Raw genomic sequence first — 19,692 nt, 5'->3', positions numbered from 1 at the left:
GTTTTGAAACTAATGCTGACAACCTTTCTCAATAAAGGCTGAATCTCTTGATTAGAGATTAAAGCCTTAATCCCTGGTGTTTGTTCATTGCTATAAGACTTTGGCACTTAGTTGAAAACAAGAAAATGTTTCAGAACTGCCAGAAGTTGGGTGTGGTAAGGGGATGAGAGTGAATCTAGGGAGGAATATTGTACAGAGGTCCCACAGAGAGGCATACTTCTATAGAGCATTAGCAGAATGGGCAAGTAACAGAATGATTCAGGAAACAGAGATTTGTACCTGGGAATAAAGTTGAGAAAGCCACTGAAAAGCAAATCTGGGTCATATCTTTGTCAAATCTTGTTGAGGATACCGGTATCTAAGGGGATTTACCAGGGCTGAGGGGAACACCATAAGTCAGCTCTCTCCCTCTCCCTCTTTTTTAAAAAAACATAACAAACCCCAAACCACACATAGTTTTCTTGTAGAAATAAGCATCTATACCAGAGGAAATCAGTGCCTATCCCGCCAGTCAGGGCAGTGATTGCTAGTCAACTGAAATGTAAATTGTATTGCTGGCAAAAAAAGGGAGGGATACAAAAATCCTACTTAGTTGATCAGCATATGCAATGCTGGGAAATGTAGCAGGGTGTTACTGCTTCTGTTAACTCTGCCATACTGCTGGGAGGCAGAATGCTGCCTTTGCAACTTTCCTTATTCTGTAAGTTAGCATGTAAGTTTCTGACTTTTAATATGAAAGCAGAATACATTGCAGTGTCTTAACACATTTATTTAGAATGCAGTTGCATTGAACTTGATGGAACTCGTCTCATTCTTAAGCCTTCCAAATGGCAGAGGGATACTTGAAGTCAAAGCAAAATCCCTTAGGAAAGAAATTGGATATAAGTACTGTATTGACCCAACCGAGGTGCATTCTAGACCACGTTATATTGCCCTCCCCATCTTCTTAGTGGAAACCATTTGTCCTTGTAAACAATTGGTACCGTGTTTCTCCGAAAATAAGACACCATCTTATATTTATTTTTCCTCAAAAACAACAACACTATGGCTTATTTTCAGGGGATATCTTATTTTTTCCCTCTTTCTGCCGCGGCCGGCATTGCTGCTGCGCCTATCCCTATGTCTTTTTTGGGGGGTATGGCTTATATTCCTTGAATGCTTAAAAATCCTGCTATGGCTTATTTTATGACTACATCTTAAAATAGGGGAAACAGGGTATATAGCAGGCACGTCCAACTCCCAAAAGACTGCAATCTACTCCCAGTAGAGACAAAGTTGTTGACCTCTTGGGGGGGGGGGTGAAGCCAAAGTTGTTGAGCTTCTTTTAGTGAGGAATAGCAAAGCATGTTTAGCTTTATTTGTGGGGGGGGGGCATCGCTCACCTATAATGACAACGCAGCGGTAACAACTGCTTTTGTTTTCTAACTCGTTGGCTGGCAAAATACGCATTTGACACAACAAAGGAAAAGAGCAGTGGGGGGGGGGACTTTCACTCCGTAGCTTATCACTGCCACCGATCTATAGGGATCCCGTGGTCCACCAAGATCTGCCATGATCATCCGGATTGATCTAGCGGATGGACATCCCTGGTATATAGCACCTGGTTCACAAATTTAAGTGAAATGTATGATGCAAACTGCAAAGCTGTACTGTGTTAAGTCATCATAATACAATCTCATGACACCATAAACTGGATTCTAGGCTGTCAAATGCCTTGTTATAGAGGAGCTTGATAGGTTGTTATAATGCCTACAAGTTCCTTTATCTGGGATTTTTACATGGATTTCCCTTTTTATACAAACATTTCTAAGGACTTGAAGCACTCAATACCAGCTGGACTTGGTCTGTCTGAAACCCAAATTACATCGCATGGCTTCGACAGTACCAAAGAGGGAATCATTGAAGCTGGACCATTTCAAGGTAAGTTATTACTGATGAACTAAGAATATTTACTACAAATATATTAATAACAGGAAAGGGATTCTATGTAGTATTCATTGTTACTCATTTGTATGTAAAAAAAAGCACTTCAGCCAAAGAATATGTCTATTCGCAATTCATTCAGTGAATTTGTACATGAAAAAATTCTGAGTTCTAAAAGCTAGTTCATGGTGGTGGTGGTGGTGGTGAGATAAATAAATGGTCAGTATACACAAAAGGGCTTGCCCTGTGGAGCAGCCCCCATAATGGAGCTGCCTCTGTTTCAAAGCAGCCCTAACCTGAAATGTTGATGTACAAATTTCAATCTAGTTTCTCTATTTTTGTGTGTACATGTAATGTGTTGATCCAATAAGGATGGATTTTCATGGTGTATGTCCCGTTTCCAGGTCCCTCATCATTACCCATGTCACCTGTTGTATCTCCTAGCAGTGCAGCTGCTAGCAGACTGGCTGAACAAGGGAGTGATTTAATTATGCCCAAAGGTATTCAGAGGTTTAAGCAGATAACACTCTTGCTGATACAATACTAACTCCCAAGTTAACAGATAATTCGTTATGATTACTTGCTATTGCTAAGCATAACAGCTGCTTTTTCATGGTTCTGTCACTTGGCAAAGTAACCATTGCATTTTTCTTTCTGCATACTATCTTTCTTTACTATTAAACATGATCAAACAAATTTTATCATCAGGCAAATGATTTGAGGAATGACCTTGCTACTGCAATTTTCTCTTGTAGTGGTAGTAGTGTTCCATTAGTTCTCCATTATAACAGGAATATATAATTTCCAAGGCTATACCATGGACTGCTTGGCTTTGATCAAGTTAGTCTAGTGTTGGTAGAGTGAAAGGGTAGAGTATTTCCCAGGCCTATTGTATAAGGTAGCCTCCCCCATCCAGGTGCCATCCAGATGTTTTAGACAACTCTCATCATTCCTAGACATTGGCCATGCTAGCTGGGGCTGATGGCAGTTTAGCCCCAAACCCATTTAGGACATCAGCTTGGGGGAGCCTTTGGTGTGTAGGGTATTGTGCAGACATTATTTTAGGTATGATGAAGTTCAGAGTATGTGCCAGTGATCAGCACTGAAATCTCTAAATGTACCTAAGGCATTCATATGTTTTAGCCTTTTAAAAACTAGATTCATGTATGGTTGGTATTGTGAACATATCTTAAAGGTTATAGAAAGCACTTGCTATCAAGTAATTGTATGAACCACTTAGAATGAATTGATAATACTTTGGTTTATAGCAATTTAAAATCTTGCTTATGGCTCTGCTGGATCATTTGTAGAAATCAAATGAATCAATACTTTCCTAAAGTTGCTATTGGTTGTTGATGTTTAGGTCATAGCCCAAACATGTTCCTACTGGATTGTTAGCTTTCACATAGCAAACATCTCAGGTTGCAGCTTTTAGAATTGCAGGAGCTGGTGTGCTTCTTCTCAACATGCTCTATCCTGTATGCTAAAATAACATCATCTGTGGGAGTCAACACCATCCTGACAGTTCATCTTTGTACTAGCAAGCTGCAATGCCACACATATATTTTTTTGTAGTTAGCTATGAGTATTGCTGCGAAGGAACATATCATAGAAGTGGTATAGGTGAGGCATATGTTGCAATTTGGAATGTTTTCCAACAATTCTGTGCTTGCTTTTGTTGGGTGTTTGTAAAAAGAGCAGGCTTTATGCACTCCCTATCTGCAGTTCAATACCACTAAATGTAGAATGCTGATGGTAACATTTTAAAATTCACAGCCTTGCTTGTGATTCTTTTACTAGCTTCTACTTATGGCTGGGTTCCACTGCTCTCTTGATTTTGAAGGTCATGGTGAAAAATAATTTCAAAATGTTTGAGATGCCTAACTGAATCATTGCATGAATTTGGGATAATGATTCTGATGTGGAATATGGTGCACTGAAAAAGCTCTCTGGTTGACGAAACTGTAATGTGGCTGCTTTCTCTCCTCTACCTTGCAGTGTATTTGTAGTCATCACTAGAGTCACTTTAGAAGCACTGTGTGATTCTTCACACATGTCTTCTGAGCATCAAAACACCTGAAGGGGGTGATGTATCACATGCAAACGCATGGTAGGCACATCCTAGGTTCACCGCAGCTCACATGGTGGACATACTGGAAAGACATCTGCTTTAAAAAATTTGAAGCCTCCTTGAGTAATGGGGTGCTATAGAAGTAAGATGGGGTTGGAAGGAAGAATGCCTCTTCCCTTGACAACAGTGAGCAACACTCAAGTATGCTGTACAGGCATTTAGCTGTCAGAGCTATTTATTTATTTATTTATCTGAATATTAGTTATAGGGAAGTTAATTCTGTTTTTAAAAGTGAGATGGCATAGGTAGTTGCTATGTCATGTAGATGTCCTCTTGTGACTTGATCTTGTTCCTCTCAACTCTGAAAAAAAATGCCCATAGAGCTCAGCAAGACTGGCTTCCAGTTAAATGTGTGTAGGCTTGTAACCATAACTGCTATGCAGATATTTAAAAGAACCAGTCTTCATAAGCTTTACTGCAGCATATGCATTTAGTGAAAATGCAAGATACTGCATATTTTCCACATGCTGGGAGAATTATTAATTCATCAGTGTACTTGGACCAGTATCCCAATTTCACACTGTGAACACTGCAACCGCTGGCAAATGCAGTAATTAATTGAGTCTGCTTTGTAGCATTTTCTAATATCCTGTTTGTATTAGATAATTTGTCAAAGTATTTTAAAGCTTCTTAATTAAGAACTCAAAATTACTGACTATTGTAACTTAAATCCAAATATCCAAGCAATCTTATTCTTTAATATTCACCATAATATTAACACAGAGATTAGTGTGCTACTCACTTCAGAATGAAGTGGGAAATTCTTTACTTTGTAGCCTTCTGTTTAAGTAGCACACTTCAGCATGCCTATTTACACCTGGTTTCTAAACAGGCAATCTAAGAATGCAGCAGAAAAGTGGACCAGTGGTGCTAGCAGAAGAGGCGAAGAACCCAGCCATGGAAAAGCTGGAGCTTGTAAGAAGATGGAGCCTAAACACTTACAAGGTTTGTATTTCATTGTTGCTGTTTAGATCCCACAGATGCAAGCTAAGCATTCTCTCTTGGCCTGTTGGCTAAGAGGAAGCACTGTTTCTAGTACCGCACATGTAAAAGGATTTGGCGTTTTACCAGAATTAGAAGTCTTAAGAGACTGACGTGCATTTTGAAAATTTAATCTCCTTCTGCTACAGTGACCCCTTGGTATGAAGAGAGGCTTTTGGAACAGTGACATGTAATAAGGAACCTAATTTGTTTTTCTAAAATTTATTACTTCAAGATTATTTTGAGTACTGTGTGAACTTCTTAATAAAGTGGGCTATTAAATAATTGCTTTGGAGTTATTTGAATTGGTCATCTCCTAATAGAACTGCTGAAATTGGCAAGAAATGCAACACTTGTGTGTAAGATTTACAAACAAGAAGATCTCTAATTTCATTGTTATGGCTGCTCCTCATTTTATAGTCAGATTTTAGTTTGCAAAAGAAGGGGCAGTGTATGTTTTAATGGTGCTGTTTTGTGCTTAGGACTGGGTGTATAATTTATTATGTCATTTTGCAGCAGGTTCCCAGTGAAATTAATATTCACACCTTTAATCTGGAATATGCACTTGTTTACCAGGACAAGACTCTGCCCCACCTATGAAGACTGCTTATACTGCCACAACTATATATGTACTTAAAATAGAAAACAAACTATATTTTTTGCTTCTGAGTTATTTTTTTACTAGCATAATTATACTGAAGACAGTGGGAAGTATTCTTCCAAACCTGGGAAGGATATTTTATTTATTTACACCATTTGTATACCACTCAATATACAAAAATATATCTTATTTTATTTTTCGTCCAAACCTGGGAAGGATATTTTATTTATTTACACCATTTGTATACCACTTAATATACAAAAATATATCTTAGCAGTGTACAGTAAACTAAAACAGCAGCAACAAATGTTACAAAAATACCAGGGAAACCATTCATATAGCTTACTAATAAATAAAGACTGCTATAAATTCCTTCTTCTGACACATTTCTTCCCTGAGCACCTCTCAGTTGCCTGGCTCTCACCCATGGCCCAAACAAACTCACTGATTACTCAAAAAATCTCACATCAAAGAAGGTCCGTAGAACCTGGCGACATCACCGTAGTTTCTGACTTTAGGCACCAAGGATACGCTAGGAAGCCAAACTTTTTCAGCTTAGGAAAATGTAGTATAAGTAACCATTAATGAATTTCTTACTCAAACAGCTAGTTCACAGACACATTACATCTTTCCCGTATGTATGTGCTCCTCACATGGAGAAACTTAATGTGCCTGTTTATAGCTATTCATAGATGAGCTCATTTATAAATGAGTGACAAAATGTGTCCAGGGGCTGACTGTGATTACCTTGCCCTCAGCTTTGTGCACCTCACTTCTGCATGTTGACATAGCATGTTAAGGCTGATCTGCATGCAATATTTCAACAAAGTTCAGGCTCACATGCTTAGATTCCCTCCCTCATTTTCTGATTCACAGCAGTTACAGTATATAAATGCCACTCAACATGGGAGTGGCTAACTGGCTATATCTGTGATCCATGACTTCCACATTGTTTTTTCCATGTACATGTATACCTGTTGAAAGTTAGAATTTCTTTCAATGCAGAATCAGGAAATGGTATTGTTGTGTGAACTGGTCCATATGGAACTTGGTAATTTTAAGCAGGGTAGTGAATTGGCTCCCTGCTCCCAGAGTCTGTTATGTGCACCCCAAACCATTCTGTGCTTTCATGTTTGATCATTTTTGTTGATGGAAAATTTTAAGAATTATGATTGTTTCAAAACTTGCTGCTGCATTTGCTCTTGATCATGCTTTCTGTTTATCTGTTCACCGTTTGGCTGCCTCATCAGTTGCTGAGGACAGTATTCCTGATTAACGTTGCTGCAACTTTTTAAAAATGCAGTGGTTTTCCCCCACACACACACATTTCATTGTGGCCCTGTGCTTGGTTTACTATTCAGAATATTGGTCAGTTTCTTTGTGTGTTACAGCATTCTTACTTAAGCCCACACAGAAGATTGACTAATACTAAAATCTGCTCTCTATTTTTCAGGATGAATTGAAATCTTTTTAATGAGCTTTTTCAGTCTCAAATGGCTACATAGCAGCAGTAACCCAAAATGACACTTTTACCCTTTAATCAGAAAAATACACTTGTTCTTTTTTTTTTTCTTTTTTGCGTACAGAACCAGTATGAATTATACTAGCTTGCTCTAATTGGCTTTTCGCAGAGTTCAGTGAGTGGAATACATACTACAGGGATCACAGATTCAATTATTTAGAGTTCTAGATCAACATTTGAATCACTAGTGTGGTGCACTCAGTATTTTAATAATAATTTTTGGAGTCCTAAACAGGCTACGAAATGTGAAAAAAGCTTCTTAGGTGTATTTTTTTTATACTGCCTGATTGTAAGAAAATTGTAATTTTATACTTTGTTTTACAAACTTTGCAGTGTACTCGCCAGATTATCTCTGAGAAACTGGGTCGAGGCTCACGAACAGTAGATCTGGAATTGGAAGCTCAAATAGAAATACTGAGGGATAACAAAAAGAAGTACGAGAATGTCCTGAAGTTGGCACAAACATTGTCCACACAACTTTTCCAGATGGTGAATACCCAAAAACAGCTGGGAGATACATTTGCAGACCTGAGTTTGAAATCATTAGAACTCCATGTAAGCATTTAATTGCAATAGAAAAATAGTAAAGTTACAGGAAAGTTGGAAATGCCTCCATTTGCTTAATCTAATTTTGCCTGATAACAGATAGCATAATTTTAAAAAAGAGAACAGCATGAATTGTTGCCTTGCATGTTAATCACTAGCTTTCTAGCTCAGTGGGGCGGGGGAGCCTTTTTGACTTATCAGGATTGGCTTCATGTGCCCTGCCCACCTGTCAGATTACCTGATGTTACAACTATTTCAGTGGAAACCATCTCCCTGCCTAGAGAAAAGAATGGGGATGGACAACTGAAATTGCAGCTAAAGTGGAGCAAAAGTAACCCTGACCAGGATGGGAGTTCGCATTGAAATCCCCAGCAGGGTTCAGCTCCTCATGCATCCTGATTTCTGCAGGGTTCAAATATGCAAGCTAATTCCTGGGGTGGGGGGTGGGGACCTAGCTAATGCACTTGAGCCCCACAGGATTGACTTGCCAGATGAGCAGATGTGCAGATATTTTGGACCTGCGTTCCCTAGGGGTTGGCTGATCCAACCATGTCTCCACCTGCCCCACACCTAACATCACATGTCATCAGTTTTGAGGCATGTGGGCATGGTTTTGGGAAATGGCTTCACAAGCCAAGTGGAGAGGCCTGGCAGACCAAATCTGGCACATAGGCCGGAGGTTCCCCATGCCTACTCTAGCTAATCTCTGCACATTCGTTTCAATTTTTGCCATAAGCTAATTTAGGGCAGAAGCTGTACCTATTTGTGCGTAATATTAAACCATGGTTTCTTATACAAACCGTGAGTTATCACAGATGATCAAACAATGGTAAGTTGTTTCTCCAAAGCTTGCTTTGTTTTCCAGCTGGTTTTGCCTTGTGCCTTTGTAGTTTGGTGAGCATTTGGGATGCAGTAGCCCAACTAGCCAAGAATGCTTGAGTGTTTCTGCATAACACCAAGCCATAGTTAAAACAAATCAAGTTCATAAGCTAAAAATAAACCATGGCTTCAGATGATGATTTTCTGGAAGTAAATGAACCATAATTAAACCACGGGGTATGGTTTGCACGTATTAGCTAAGCCATGGATTAATAAAATTATCGTAGTGTTATGTATGAACAGGACACCACATTTTTTACCCATAGAAAAGCCATTCATTCCACTTTTAAAATGATTCTAGACTTGTAGCATATAGAATAAAGTTCTTACAAATGGAGAATTCAATTTGGTGAGAGAAGCTAATCAGTAAGCTAACACAGGCTATTTTAAGGCTTTGAATTCTCTTAATTGCTATGAATAGTGTCAATAATTTGGCGTTTAATAGATAATGGAAAGTTAAGCATTCAAAAACACTGTTATATTTCCAATTTCTTAACAGGAGGAATTTGGATACAATGCAGATACTCAGAAACTTCTTGCTAAAAACGGTGAAACTCTACTTGGGGCAATTAACTTCTTTATTGCTAGTGTGAACACTTTGGTGAACAAAACTATTGAGGACACGTTAATAACCGTGAAGCAATATGAAAGTGCCAGGTAATGGATTGTACAATATTATCTGATGTCTTTCTGAAGTATATAGTTTTAACAGATGGTAGGGTAGGTGATCGTTGAATCTTGAGTTTAGATCTCATTAAGACATACTGTCCACAGAAACAAATTCAAATATACTGTGTGAAGCATTTTTACCCCATTGTTTAGCCCGAAAGCCCTCCTGACCAGCTTACATAAGATCAATAGCAAACAAAGCAGTCCCTGCTCTCGGGCTTACAATTTAAAAGACATGACATAAAAGGAAACGGATGTGGAGTGCAGGTATAAACTACCCAACTGATGCACCAGTTCTTGGTCTGCATCCCAACAACAAATTTATAAGCATGTCAGGAAACCATATTATGTAGCTACAGCTTTTTTCATACGGTAGCTTTTTTTATTGGTCCTTTTCCACTGCTGAAGAAGCAAGCTGCTGTTCATCTTTGAAATTAATCTATTTGAGGGCGTGAGTTGATGTGGGGAACATTTCAGAGAAAGATCTGGCTATGCCATCGTTTCCAGTACTTGCTTGTAAATGACTTTATTTTTATCTTACTCATTTAATATATACCACTCAATACTGAAGACAGTCTCTGTACAGTGTACAAAATAACCAATACAATACAATACAATGAATACTGAGAAATTACCATATAATTCACTGCCATAAAACATTTTTTTTAAAAAAAATGAAAGCAGCAAAGCTACAGATTTTGAGACATCTTTATAGAGTTCAGCCTGTTCAGCCTCCCTCTTGCCAAGGCACATTCTGACTCACAAAATGAAACACTTACCCCATTAACATGTACACATCACACACACATTCTGCCTGTATTTATACAAATCATACATCACCTACTACTACTCATTCAATACTGCACACACATCCACCAGTACACACAATCACTCTCCCACTCAATCACAACTGCTATCACCCATCACTCCTTCCACTCAACAAAAATGTACTGTACTGCAAAAGCTCACCAGGAGACAATGAAACCATTCACTGACAGAACCATAAAAATGACACTACACATTGCCACCCATCCGTCACTCAGAAGCGCTGTTCCTGATAGCAATCTGGCTCTCGCCCAGATTGCTCTGTCTCACCCAAAGATGCATTAAACTGCACACACCCCTCCCTGGTACTCCTTTCTGTCACCAAATAGGGCCCTCAGGCAATTAAACCCATGCAAGAGGCACTCCAAAAGGCAAAACTTGAAGGAGGGCCTCAGCTTTGCTGGTTCTGCAGCTCTCTGGGTGGGTGGCAGTCATTAGCATCAGCTGGTACCACACTTCCTCTGGAGTTCTGCTCCAACAAAATGACTCCTGGGGCACCCAGTCGCAAAGTCTTTAAAAAGTCAGTATCTCCCTCATAGAGTGCTACAGTCTCCTTGATGAGGGGAAGGGTGGAGATCAGTCACAACTAACTTCGATAAGGGTGGAAATGCCATCCATTATTGCTAAAAAATATTGACTGGACTAAGTGTACAGCAGTCCTGTTCTAAAGCAAGGGTGGGAAACCAGCAGCCCACAGGCCAAAGTTGGCCTCCTAGACCTCTCTATTTGGCCTGCCAAGCCATTTCCCCTAAACCATACCCGCCATTGGAGCAGGTATCAATATGTCTACAAAGTAATAATTGGGAGCTTAAAGTGTGCTATCATTTTTTCCTCTGCTGGAGAAAGGTGCACTCCAGCCACTCGTTGGGTGCGCCTTGCTCATACAGCACCAAAGGTTTGCATTGAAACGCTGTTAAAATGAAGCTTGTTCTTTGCATTTTAACAAGAGTTTCAAGGCAGACTGCTTGGTGCTATAGGAGCAGCAAAGTCCCACATACTGTGGTTCCCAAGTGCCCAGCAGCCAATTGGCTGTAGAGTGCTTAGGAAGTTCTATGCAATGGACTTTCTGCAATCATAATGAAGTCAGGTGATTGACAGATGGGTTGTGCTATCAAAGCTGGCCCATGTGGTTTGGTCAGATAAAGATCTGGCTCATCAAGCCAAAAAAGGTTTGCCACCCATGTTCTGTAGTATACAATATTGCAAAATACCCTGTATGCTTCCATGAGCATTATTGTTGAAACCTGCAACATGAATGCTATCTGATCTCCCCTGCTCATTTATAACCAGTTCCTACCAGGCACAGAAAGTGGAACTATTTGTAAGAGGCTCCAGCTGACAAAATAAAACATTTTAGCTTCCCCCCGTATTATCATATATTTGAAATCTTCCAAAAACATCTGTTACATGTATTGGTGAGACCCAGTGTAGTGTGAGAAGAGCAATAGACAGACTTATTGGTTATCACTCTGTGATTACTTCAGATCATATTCCCGAATGGGAGTCTTTGTTCCCTTTTTCTGATGGCAAGAACTGATAGCTGGGTTACTTGCGTGGACAGGGATGATATGCAAGGCTTGAAAACGAGGGGGGGGGAATTATATGTGTTTCTGTTGCTCCATGCAAATATGCACAGGTCATTTTAATTCTTTCTTCTCAGGATTGAATATGATGCTTATCGCACAGATCTAGAGGAGCTGAATCTTGGCCCACGAGATGCAAACACATTGCCAAAAATTGAGCAGTCACAACAACTATTTCAAATACATAAGGAGAAATATGACAAAATGCGCAATGATGTATCAGTTAAATTGAAGTTTTTGGAGGAAAACAAGGTAAGGAACTGCATTACTTCCTAATTTGCTATATACTTGAAATTCAACTTTGCATTATCAACTATATATTAGATCATGCAGTCTATTGAATTTGATTATCATTGTCTCTTTTCTAAACTATTTAAACTTCTGGCAGGTAAGTACTAGAGTAGATTTGAGTAAGAGCATTAAATCAGATTCTTTTTCTATTCTTAACTCCTATTTGTTTTTGTTTTCTTGTTTGCGCATAGCAGGGCACCTTAAAATTATTTCAGTGCCATAATTTCAACAAGGGGTTGATAATGTACCTGACTATTCATGAGGACCCTTGGAGCCCTTGAAGACAGATAAAATCAGGGCTCAACTGTTTATAAAAGTTCACCACTGTAAAGGGAGGAGTGGAGATGTCATCTAACTTTGTATGCTTACTTGCTTCAGTTTTTGGAGGAAAGCTCGGAACATGAACTGAATGTTTCTGTTTCTGACATTAGGGTATACTTGGAAACCAAACGCTGTAATTTTGGCTGGTTGGTCAGTGTTTGCTGGCCAATATCGTTGTGTTCCATTTGCAGTACTACCATTAGTAGACCTCTGTTTCCTGACCAAATATATCATTTTGGCTAAATATGTGGACTGTAACAGCTATAGCTATTCTTGTTAACATATAAGTAGTGTTGATTGCTGTCAGAATTGGAGTACAATGAACTTCTATACAAAAAGGGGCCGAGACACTTTTTTTCTCTTATTTGACAAGTAGCTGCGTTGGGCAAAGGCAAACCTCCCAAAAGATTGTTTCATGTGTAATAGCCCAGTGATTAAAAGTGCTAGTTTGAAGCAGTAGGACAACTCTATAATGAGTCACTATCTCACTATCTGACTGGTTAATAGTTCTTTTTGCACCATGTTAAGCAGCAATCTGGTACCTACCACATTGAAAGTACATATATATACTTCTAAGACAGTTCCATATTTATACCTGTTGTGTTGGCTCCTTACAGGGAAATGAGTGGCAGAAGCTGTGTGCAAGCTGTGACTGATGTGCGTGGGTTGAAAGGAGGGGAAGGTGGAGACTTCATCCTATGGACTGAATGTGGTTCTGTAATATTTGTCAGATAGTCAGTTTACTTGAAATACTGCAGGTTTCCCCTTTGCATCATTTTCATAAATTTGCTAAGGATAGCAATTTGAGGGTCAATAATTCTTAGGTTGATTGTCTTTGAATTCTGCCTTAATGACTTCATTAGCTATAGACACCCTAAGGGGAAGGAGGTTTGGCAGCCATTCAGATGTTAAGATAAATTGATATCTTTGCTCTCTTCACAAAAAAAAGAAAGCTGTGCTGTCAATGTGCAGTGATAAGTGTCTGTAAGATGTCAGAAACTCTTTTGACAGTTAGTAGCACTACCTGTTATTCTAGCCTAGTCTATGTTTGCACAGATTGCACCTTTTTAAATGTAACAACAATATCCACTCTTGTATAGATCTCTACACATTTTGAGTAGCAGAATATTCTGAAATGTCACCCCCACATCTGGGGTAAATAGTTTAGCAATGAAGCAATCTGTGGCAGTGATGGAAGGTCCTACTGGGATCCGCATGCTTCTGTTTGCGCACTAGTGGTTCCTTAAGTGCCTCATATAGTATTTATTCACTGTGGTGAACAGCAAATTCTGGTAAGCTCCCCTTGGTTTTGAGCCACATGCAGACAAAAGTCAGAGGAATTTATGGCACCCAAATTAGGGTGTGTGTCATTTTCTCATGGAAATCAGTCTTCTTGATTTTGTCTGTTTGTAACCATGAAGCACTATTTATATCTGTGGATTAGTTTTGGACATAGCAGTCCCCTCTTCCTTCTCTTCCATACACAAAAGACAAATATCTAAAATTTCTTCTGCTTTAGACCATGCATGGAGAATCTCCAGCCTGTGGGCATAGTTTGACCTGGCATGGATCCCAGTTTGGCTGTTTCCCCCAAAATACACCCTCCTGCACCACACCTGACATCATGTGAGGTTGGTAGAAATGTAGCAGCCAAGGAACAATTGGGAACCTTAAAGTCCTTTCGGTGATTCCTTGGCAAGGAATGTTCGCTGTTGATGCCAATCATTTGATCAGCAGTAACAGCATACAGAAAGCTAGATTTCAGGGGACAGGATTTTAGCCTTCTCCCGGCTTTCCTCAGTGACATACCTGCTGTTTGAGATTCAAAGCTAATGATTCAAAGTTGTGGCTAAGAAGAAGCCTTTAAATATTTGATACTGAAAGATAGAGGAATATAGGAATACAGTGGTACCTCGGTTTATGAACACAATTGGTTCCGGAAGTCTGTTCATCAACTGAAGTGTTCATAAACTGAAGCGAACTTTCCTATTGAAAGTAATGGAAAGTGGATTAATCTGTTCCAGACAGTCCGCGAAGTACTTAAACTGAAGCGTTCATAAACTGAAGCGAACTTTCCCATTGAATGTAATGGAAAATGGATTAATCCGTTCCAGATGGGTCCGTGGCGTTCGTAAACCGAAAATTCGTAAACCGAGGTGTTCATAAATCGAGGTTCCACTGTATAAATAATTGCCTGAAAATAATTTTGCAGGCCTCTGGATTGCAGTGAAATCCACTTCTTCATGGGAAGATTTGAGGGAACATAATTGTTTTGCAATATCCTGTTTTTGAACTGTGTTGATCTTAGAAGGGTGTGTGGGAGCCATGGGACCTATAATTTTCTCCCTTAAGTTGCTGAGTTCTATACCATATACTCCTTTAAAGCACCTGTGTCTCCAATAAATAAATGTAAAGTGTTAAAACTTCAGGACAAGGAAACTTCCAGAAGATCTGTCATCTTAAATAACTATATGTGGCATGGCTCACAGATTTGAGGTTACTAGTTTGAGGTTACTGCATTAAGTTAAAAAATGCATTTAAAAGCCTTTACCGTCTTCTAATGATGCGGGTGGCACTGTGGGTTAAACCACAGAGTCTAGGGCTTGCCGATCACAAGGTCAGCAGTTCGAAGCCCCACGACAGGGTGAGCTCCTGTTGCTCGGTCCCAGCTCCTGCCCACCTAGCAGTTCGAAAGCATGTCAAAGTGCAAGTAGATAAATAGGTACTGCTCCGGCGGGAAGGTAAACAGCGTTTCCGTGCGCTGCTCTGGTTCGCCAGAAGTGGCTTAGTCATGCTGGCCACATGACCCAGAAGCTGTACGTCGGCTCCCTCAGCCAATAAAGCAAGATGAGCGCCACGACCCCAGAGTCGTCCACGACTGGACCCAATGGTCAGGGGTCCCTTTACCTTTTACCTTTAATGATGGCATTAGTAAAAGATAAAGCTACAGTTATAGTAACATTCATAAAAATGTGCTCTGTTCCATACATTCTCAACAGTTTTGAATATTTTGAACACGAGCTACCGGTAGTTTTATAGATGTGTGTTTAGCATTCAAATAGTAAATGAAAAAAAGCATACATTTTTCCTTGTTGCCACTTCCCTTTTTATAGAAAGTATTCAGATATGATGGCTTGTATCCTATGCTTACGCTACAGAACTTACAGTTTTGCTCCTTCCCTGCACCCCCCCCAATCAGTTCTGGGGGGGCCTCCAACGTTTTGAATATGATTTTGGGAGCGCTCAGAAGGCTGGAGGGGACAGTATAGGAAATTTTACTGTCTACCTACTCACATTTTCAGGTACACTTCTAGGAGGACTGTATCATGTAAAAAGGTAAAGGACCCCTGACAGTTAAGCCCAGTCGTGACCGACTCTGGGGTTGCAGCGCTCATCTCTCTTTACTGGCCGAGGGAGCCAACGTTTGTTCACAGTTTCTCCGGGTCATGTGACCAGCATGACTAAGCCGCTTCTGGCAAAACCAGAGCAGCGCACGGAAACGCCGTTTACCTTCCCGCCAGAGCGGTACCTATTTATCTACTTACACTTTGACGTGCTCTCAAACTGCTGGGTTGGTAGGAGCTGGGACCAAGCAACGGGAGCTCACCCCGTGGCGGGGATTTGAACTGCCGATCTTCCGATCGGCAAGCCCAAGGCTCAGTGGTTTACACCACAGCACCACCCGCATCCCTTATCACGTACATTTTCTGAATTTGTATTCAGCCTGAAGTGTATGGGTTGAATGCAGATTTTCCCCTCCGTTAATGGAAGGGCTCCTTCTTTTATGGAGGCAACTGATATCCAGTGAAGGTTTCCTGCTGGAGGAGCAGAGTGGATAGACAATTTTGTCAATTTCTTCTGAACCACTTCCCACATTATTCTGCAAAGAGTCCCTGCCCCATTCCCCAGTCTTTCAGAGCAGCTTTTCAGGGACTGCAAGAGGAAGGAATTGGAATTGGTGGAATTGGCATAAGCAAAAGTCTGTTGAGCAAATGTCTAGATCCAATGTCTAGAAGTTTTGGTGGAAGGAAATAGGCCTATGAAAGCATTGGGGACTGGAGGTTAAGACAGTATGTTCAAAGAGAAGCAGAAATATTGGAGCAAGTTGAATTGGTACAGATTGGTAATACGGTAGTACCCTTCATATTTCATTGTCATTCAGCCAATTTTATGGAGACACCAGTTATTTGGCTGCCTGAATGTGACTCTCTCAAGTCCCTCTGGGCTTTGGGGGGTTTTATGCTTTCTTTTACTTCAGTGTTGCTCTGTTGGTATGTATGAGTACTGTATTGCCAAGACTATTATGGGCTGACATTAAAAGTATTGTGAATTATAAGCAAATACATAACTCAAAGCACTTGATTTTAAAATTCTGTTCAGTCAGTAAAATACAGCAATGTCTAGGTGTGCTGTCTGAGTATTGTAATCAGATGTTATTTTATTTTAAGTGTGTCCATCCCACATAGTTCACCCACGAAGTCTGATTTCCCAGCCTTTAGTTGTAAACACCCAAAAGCCTGAATAGTAAAAGAAGTGAACAATGAACAAATAGTTGCCATACAGCACTGATGCCTTTTTTCACATTAGCTTTTATTTTGATGTGTTGCAAGATTGCCACTCTATATTTTTGCTTATTAAAGGGAAAGAATATCAACTGAGATCATATTTGTTTGCCTTGTAACAAAATTTGCTACAGGGAGTCCAAATGGTAACTGCTACAGTTAACTGATGTAGCATATTTCCGGATGTTCTGGAGGGATAGTCATGTTTATCTGTTGTAGCAAAACTAAAGGGGGAAAAAAAAGACTTGTAACACTTCAAAAACTAACAAATTTATTATGGCATAAGTTGTGGATCAGATTCATGGAAGTTTTTTTCCTAAGCTAGAAGGGGTGTGTGGAGAGAGAGAGAGAGAGAGAGAGAGAGAGAGAGAGAGAGAGAGAGAGAGAGAGAGAGAGAGAGAGAGAGAGAGAGAGAGAGAGAGAGAGAGTTCTGGAGGAAACAAAAGTCAATTTTGTGGAGGTGAAATAATAACAGAAAAGGATGATAGTACTTCTAAATTTTAAGAATAGCTACTGATCAAAATTGAGAATGTATGTGAAAAGATAAAGCAGACGCCTCTCTTATAGGAGTCCACAACTTTTACTAGCCTCCTTCACAGGTTTCCATCCATTCAGTCATCTGCAGCATTTCTTCTGCTCTTCTGGACATATCTGAAAGAAATTCATTCTTACTGTTTTCACCTGAATGGTGTCCATTGTTCCTCCTGGACACTTAGATTGGAATATTGGCTGAATTCCAGCCAATTGTTTTCCAGCAATGTCCTGTGAAGAAAGTGGCAGTCCATTCCCCCTTTTTGTTATTTATAATTAAAAACCTCTCATCTATATGTAGCATCATTTGAATTATATGATCTGTGCTGTTGCCATTTTGAAGAATGTCTGCAGATGTAGAATGTTTGACCTACCTCCTGAAGACTGTAGCTTGTTGGAAGATACTTGACCTAATCCAGGGTGTGCCATGGCTTGAAATGATGGCTTAAGAATTTAGGATTTTTTAAACTCCGAAGCTTTAAAACTCTTGGCCTCCATACACTGCACTCTTGGCCTCCATACACTGCACTCGTTTCCCCTCTCATATCAACAGCTACCGTACTAATTCCACATCTGCCCAGCTTTTTAACTGTGAAGAATGCTGGAAAACTATTTGTTTTTTCTTAAAACTGGAACACCTTGGGGTTAACCTCTGATCTTCTTCAATATTCAGTTACATGCCTTTTCATCTTTAACTTTATCCTTGTCCACAGGTGAAAGTATTGCACAATCAGCTTGTTCTGTTCCACAATGCCATTGCAGCATACTTTGCGGGGAATCAAAAACAGCTTGAACAGACTCTTAAACTATTCCATATCAAATTGAAAACGCCTGGAGTAGATTCTCCATCCTGGCTTGAAGATCAGCAATAGGACCACAGCATGAAGATCCCTTGATCAACCAAGAATATTGTACATCTAAAGAGAATCAATGAATTTGTATAAGGAGGACTGTTTGTAATGATACTTGCACAAGCAGCTTTATTTTCCCCCTTGATAATGAAAACTATAATAGTTTGGGAGGGTGGATGGATGTAACCAAATGTAACTTGCCATTTCAGAAACAGATCTTTTTTGTATTTGAGGGTGGATGGTTTTCTGTAGTAGGGAAATATAGATTTGCACTGACAAAGATGTTCGTGATCTCCGGTAATTGTGGTGGCTAGATGAGAATTTTTTCAAAGGGAGATGCTCATAGTTTGTATCAACATCTGATATTTTATATAAATGTATTAAACCTATCTAAAGATTCTTTTTTCATGTAAATGTGTTAAAAGAATAAATATTTTACAGAGTAATAATATAAGGAAGGCCTTCAAGCAACATCCACAAAATATCAGTGGCTGGCTGATACGTGGAATTGCAGCAAATAGCTTTTTTTAAAAAAATGTTGGATCATTCAATTTTGTGGTTCAGGAACACTAAATATAGAATTGCCATCTTGGTCTGAAGCTTTGAAAACACATTTTAGCATTGTAAAGATGACCTGCTGGAGAAGCAGACCTTAGCCCTACTTCTTTAATATTTAAATGTCTATTAAAAATACCTTTACTTGCCTTAAATTCAGAAGTGCCTTTTGCGACACACTTTGTACCCAGTGTACATAATCTGTAAGAAGCCCTCTTTGGATTGATGACTTTTAAAAGAGACAGTCTGAGGCCAGTCTGGGTTGTGTGTGCTTCTGTTGAATGGCAGACCATGTCACATGACTAAAATGACTGTTTCTTTTCTCAATAGTGTAACCTTTATTAAACATACATTTCTGTTCTCTTATAGCCTTTTAAAATTCACTGTTATGGAGCATCCTCAGTTGCACATTATCCACTGCTTTTTGTGTTTATATAAATGAAGTACTTAAAATAACTCAACACAGTTTATATGGATTGTATAATTATGTATTATATGTTGAAATGATTCAGTTGCTACTTAAAATGGTTAAGTTTAAGTCTTAATGTAATGTGTGTATCAAGTACATTTTAAATCATTCCTTAATACATTCTTGTCTGTTCAATGACTTTTTGCAGTTGGATTTTTTTCTCTGGCAATAACTTCACCAAGTTACCATTCCTCAGAATGTGCCTCCATTGTTAACTTTGTTTTCATACTAAAGGTGTTTGCTGCAGTCTGTTTCCTTTATTTCATGGGCTTTGTGGATTAACATTTGCACAAACCTTCTTTTTCTTCCTGCTAGCCATGAGGATGCTTTTATTAGCCATAGCCCTACAAACAAGATATGATTAGCTGCCTTTCTGACTGGAACTTTTTTCCTCCAATGGCTTTTTTCCTCCACTGCTAGGAAGGGAAGCAAATATTCTTGAGGAAGCAGGG

General features: G+C 39.5%; 1 protein-coding gene across 11 annotated transcripts in view; it reads left to right on the top strand.

Annotated features, from left to right (window-relative positions):
* Nucleotides 1-19,378, top strand: part of ARFIP1 (ARF interacting protein 1) — a 35,299-nt gene extending 15,921 nt beyond the window's left edge. For 6 of the 11 annotated variants that reach the window (XM_088660248.1, XM_088660245.1, XM_088660250.1 and 3 more), the window contains 6 exons: nucleotides 1,812-1,920; nucleotides 4,887-4,999; nucleotides 7,492-7,713; nucleotides 9,083-9,240; nucleotides 11,738-11,912; nucleotides 18,079-19,378. In XM_088660248.1, coding sequence (XP_088516374.1) covers nucleotides 1,812-1,920; nucleotides 4,887-4,999; nucleotides 7,492-7,713; nucleotides 9,083-9,240; nucleotides 11,738-11,912; nucleotides 18,079-18,237 — 936 coding nt within the window. In that variant the 3' untranslated portion in view covers nucleotides 18,238-19,378. Of the gene's footprint in view, nucleotides 1-1,811; nucleotides 1,921-2,327; nucleotides 2,424-4,886; nucleotides 5,000-7,491; nucleotides 7,714-9,082; nucleotides 9,241-11,737; nucleotides 11,913-18,078 lie in introns of all 11 variants that reach the window. The other 5 variants (XM_035112052.3, XM_035112049.3, XM_088660246.1 and 2 more) reach the window with 1 other exon arrangement.
* Nucleotides 19,379-19,692: the final 314 nt, after the last annotated feature.

Source organism: Zootoca vivipara, chromosome Z1 (assembly GCF_965207765.1).
Source record: "Zootoca vivipara chromosome Z1, rZooViv2.hap1.1, whole genome shotgun sequence".
NCBI lineage: Eukaryota > Metazoa > Chordata > Lepidosauria > Squamata > Lacertidae > Zootoca > Zootoca vivipara.
This window is presented reverse-complemented; position numbering and strand designations above follow the sequence as displayed.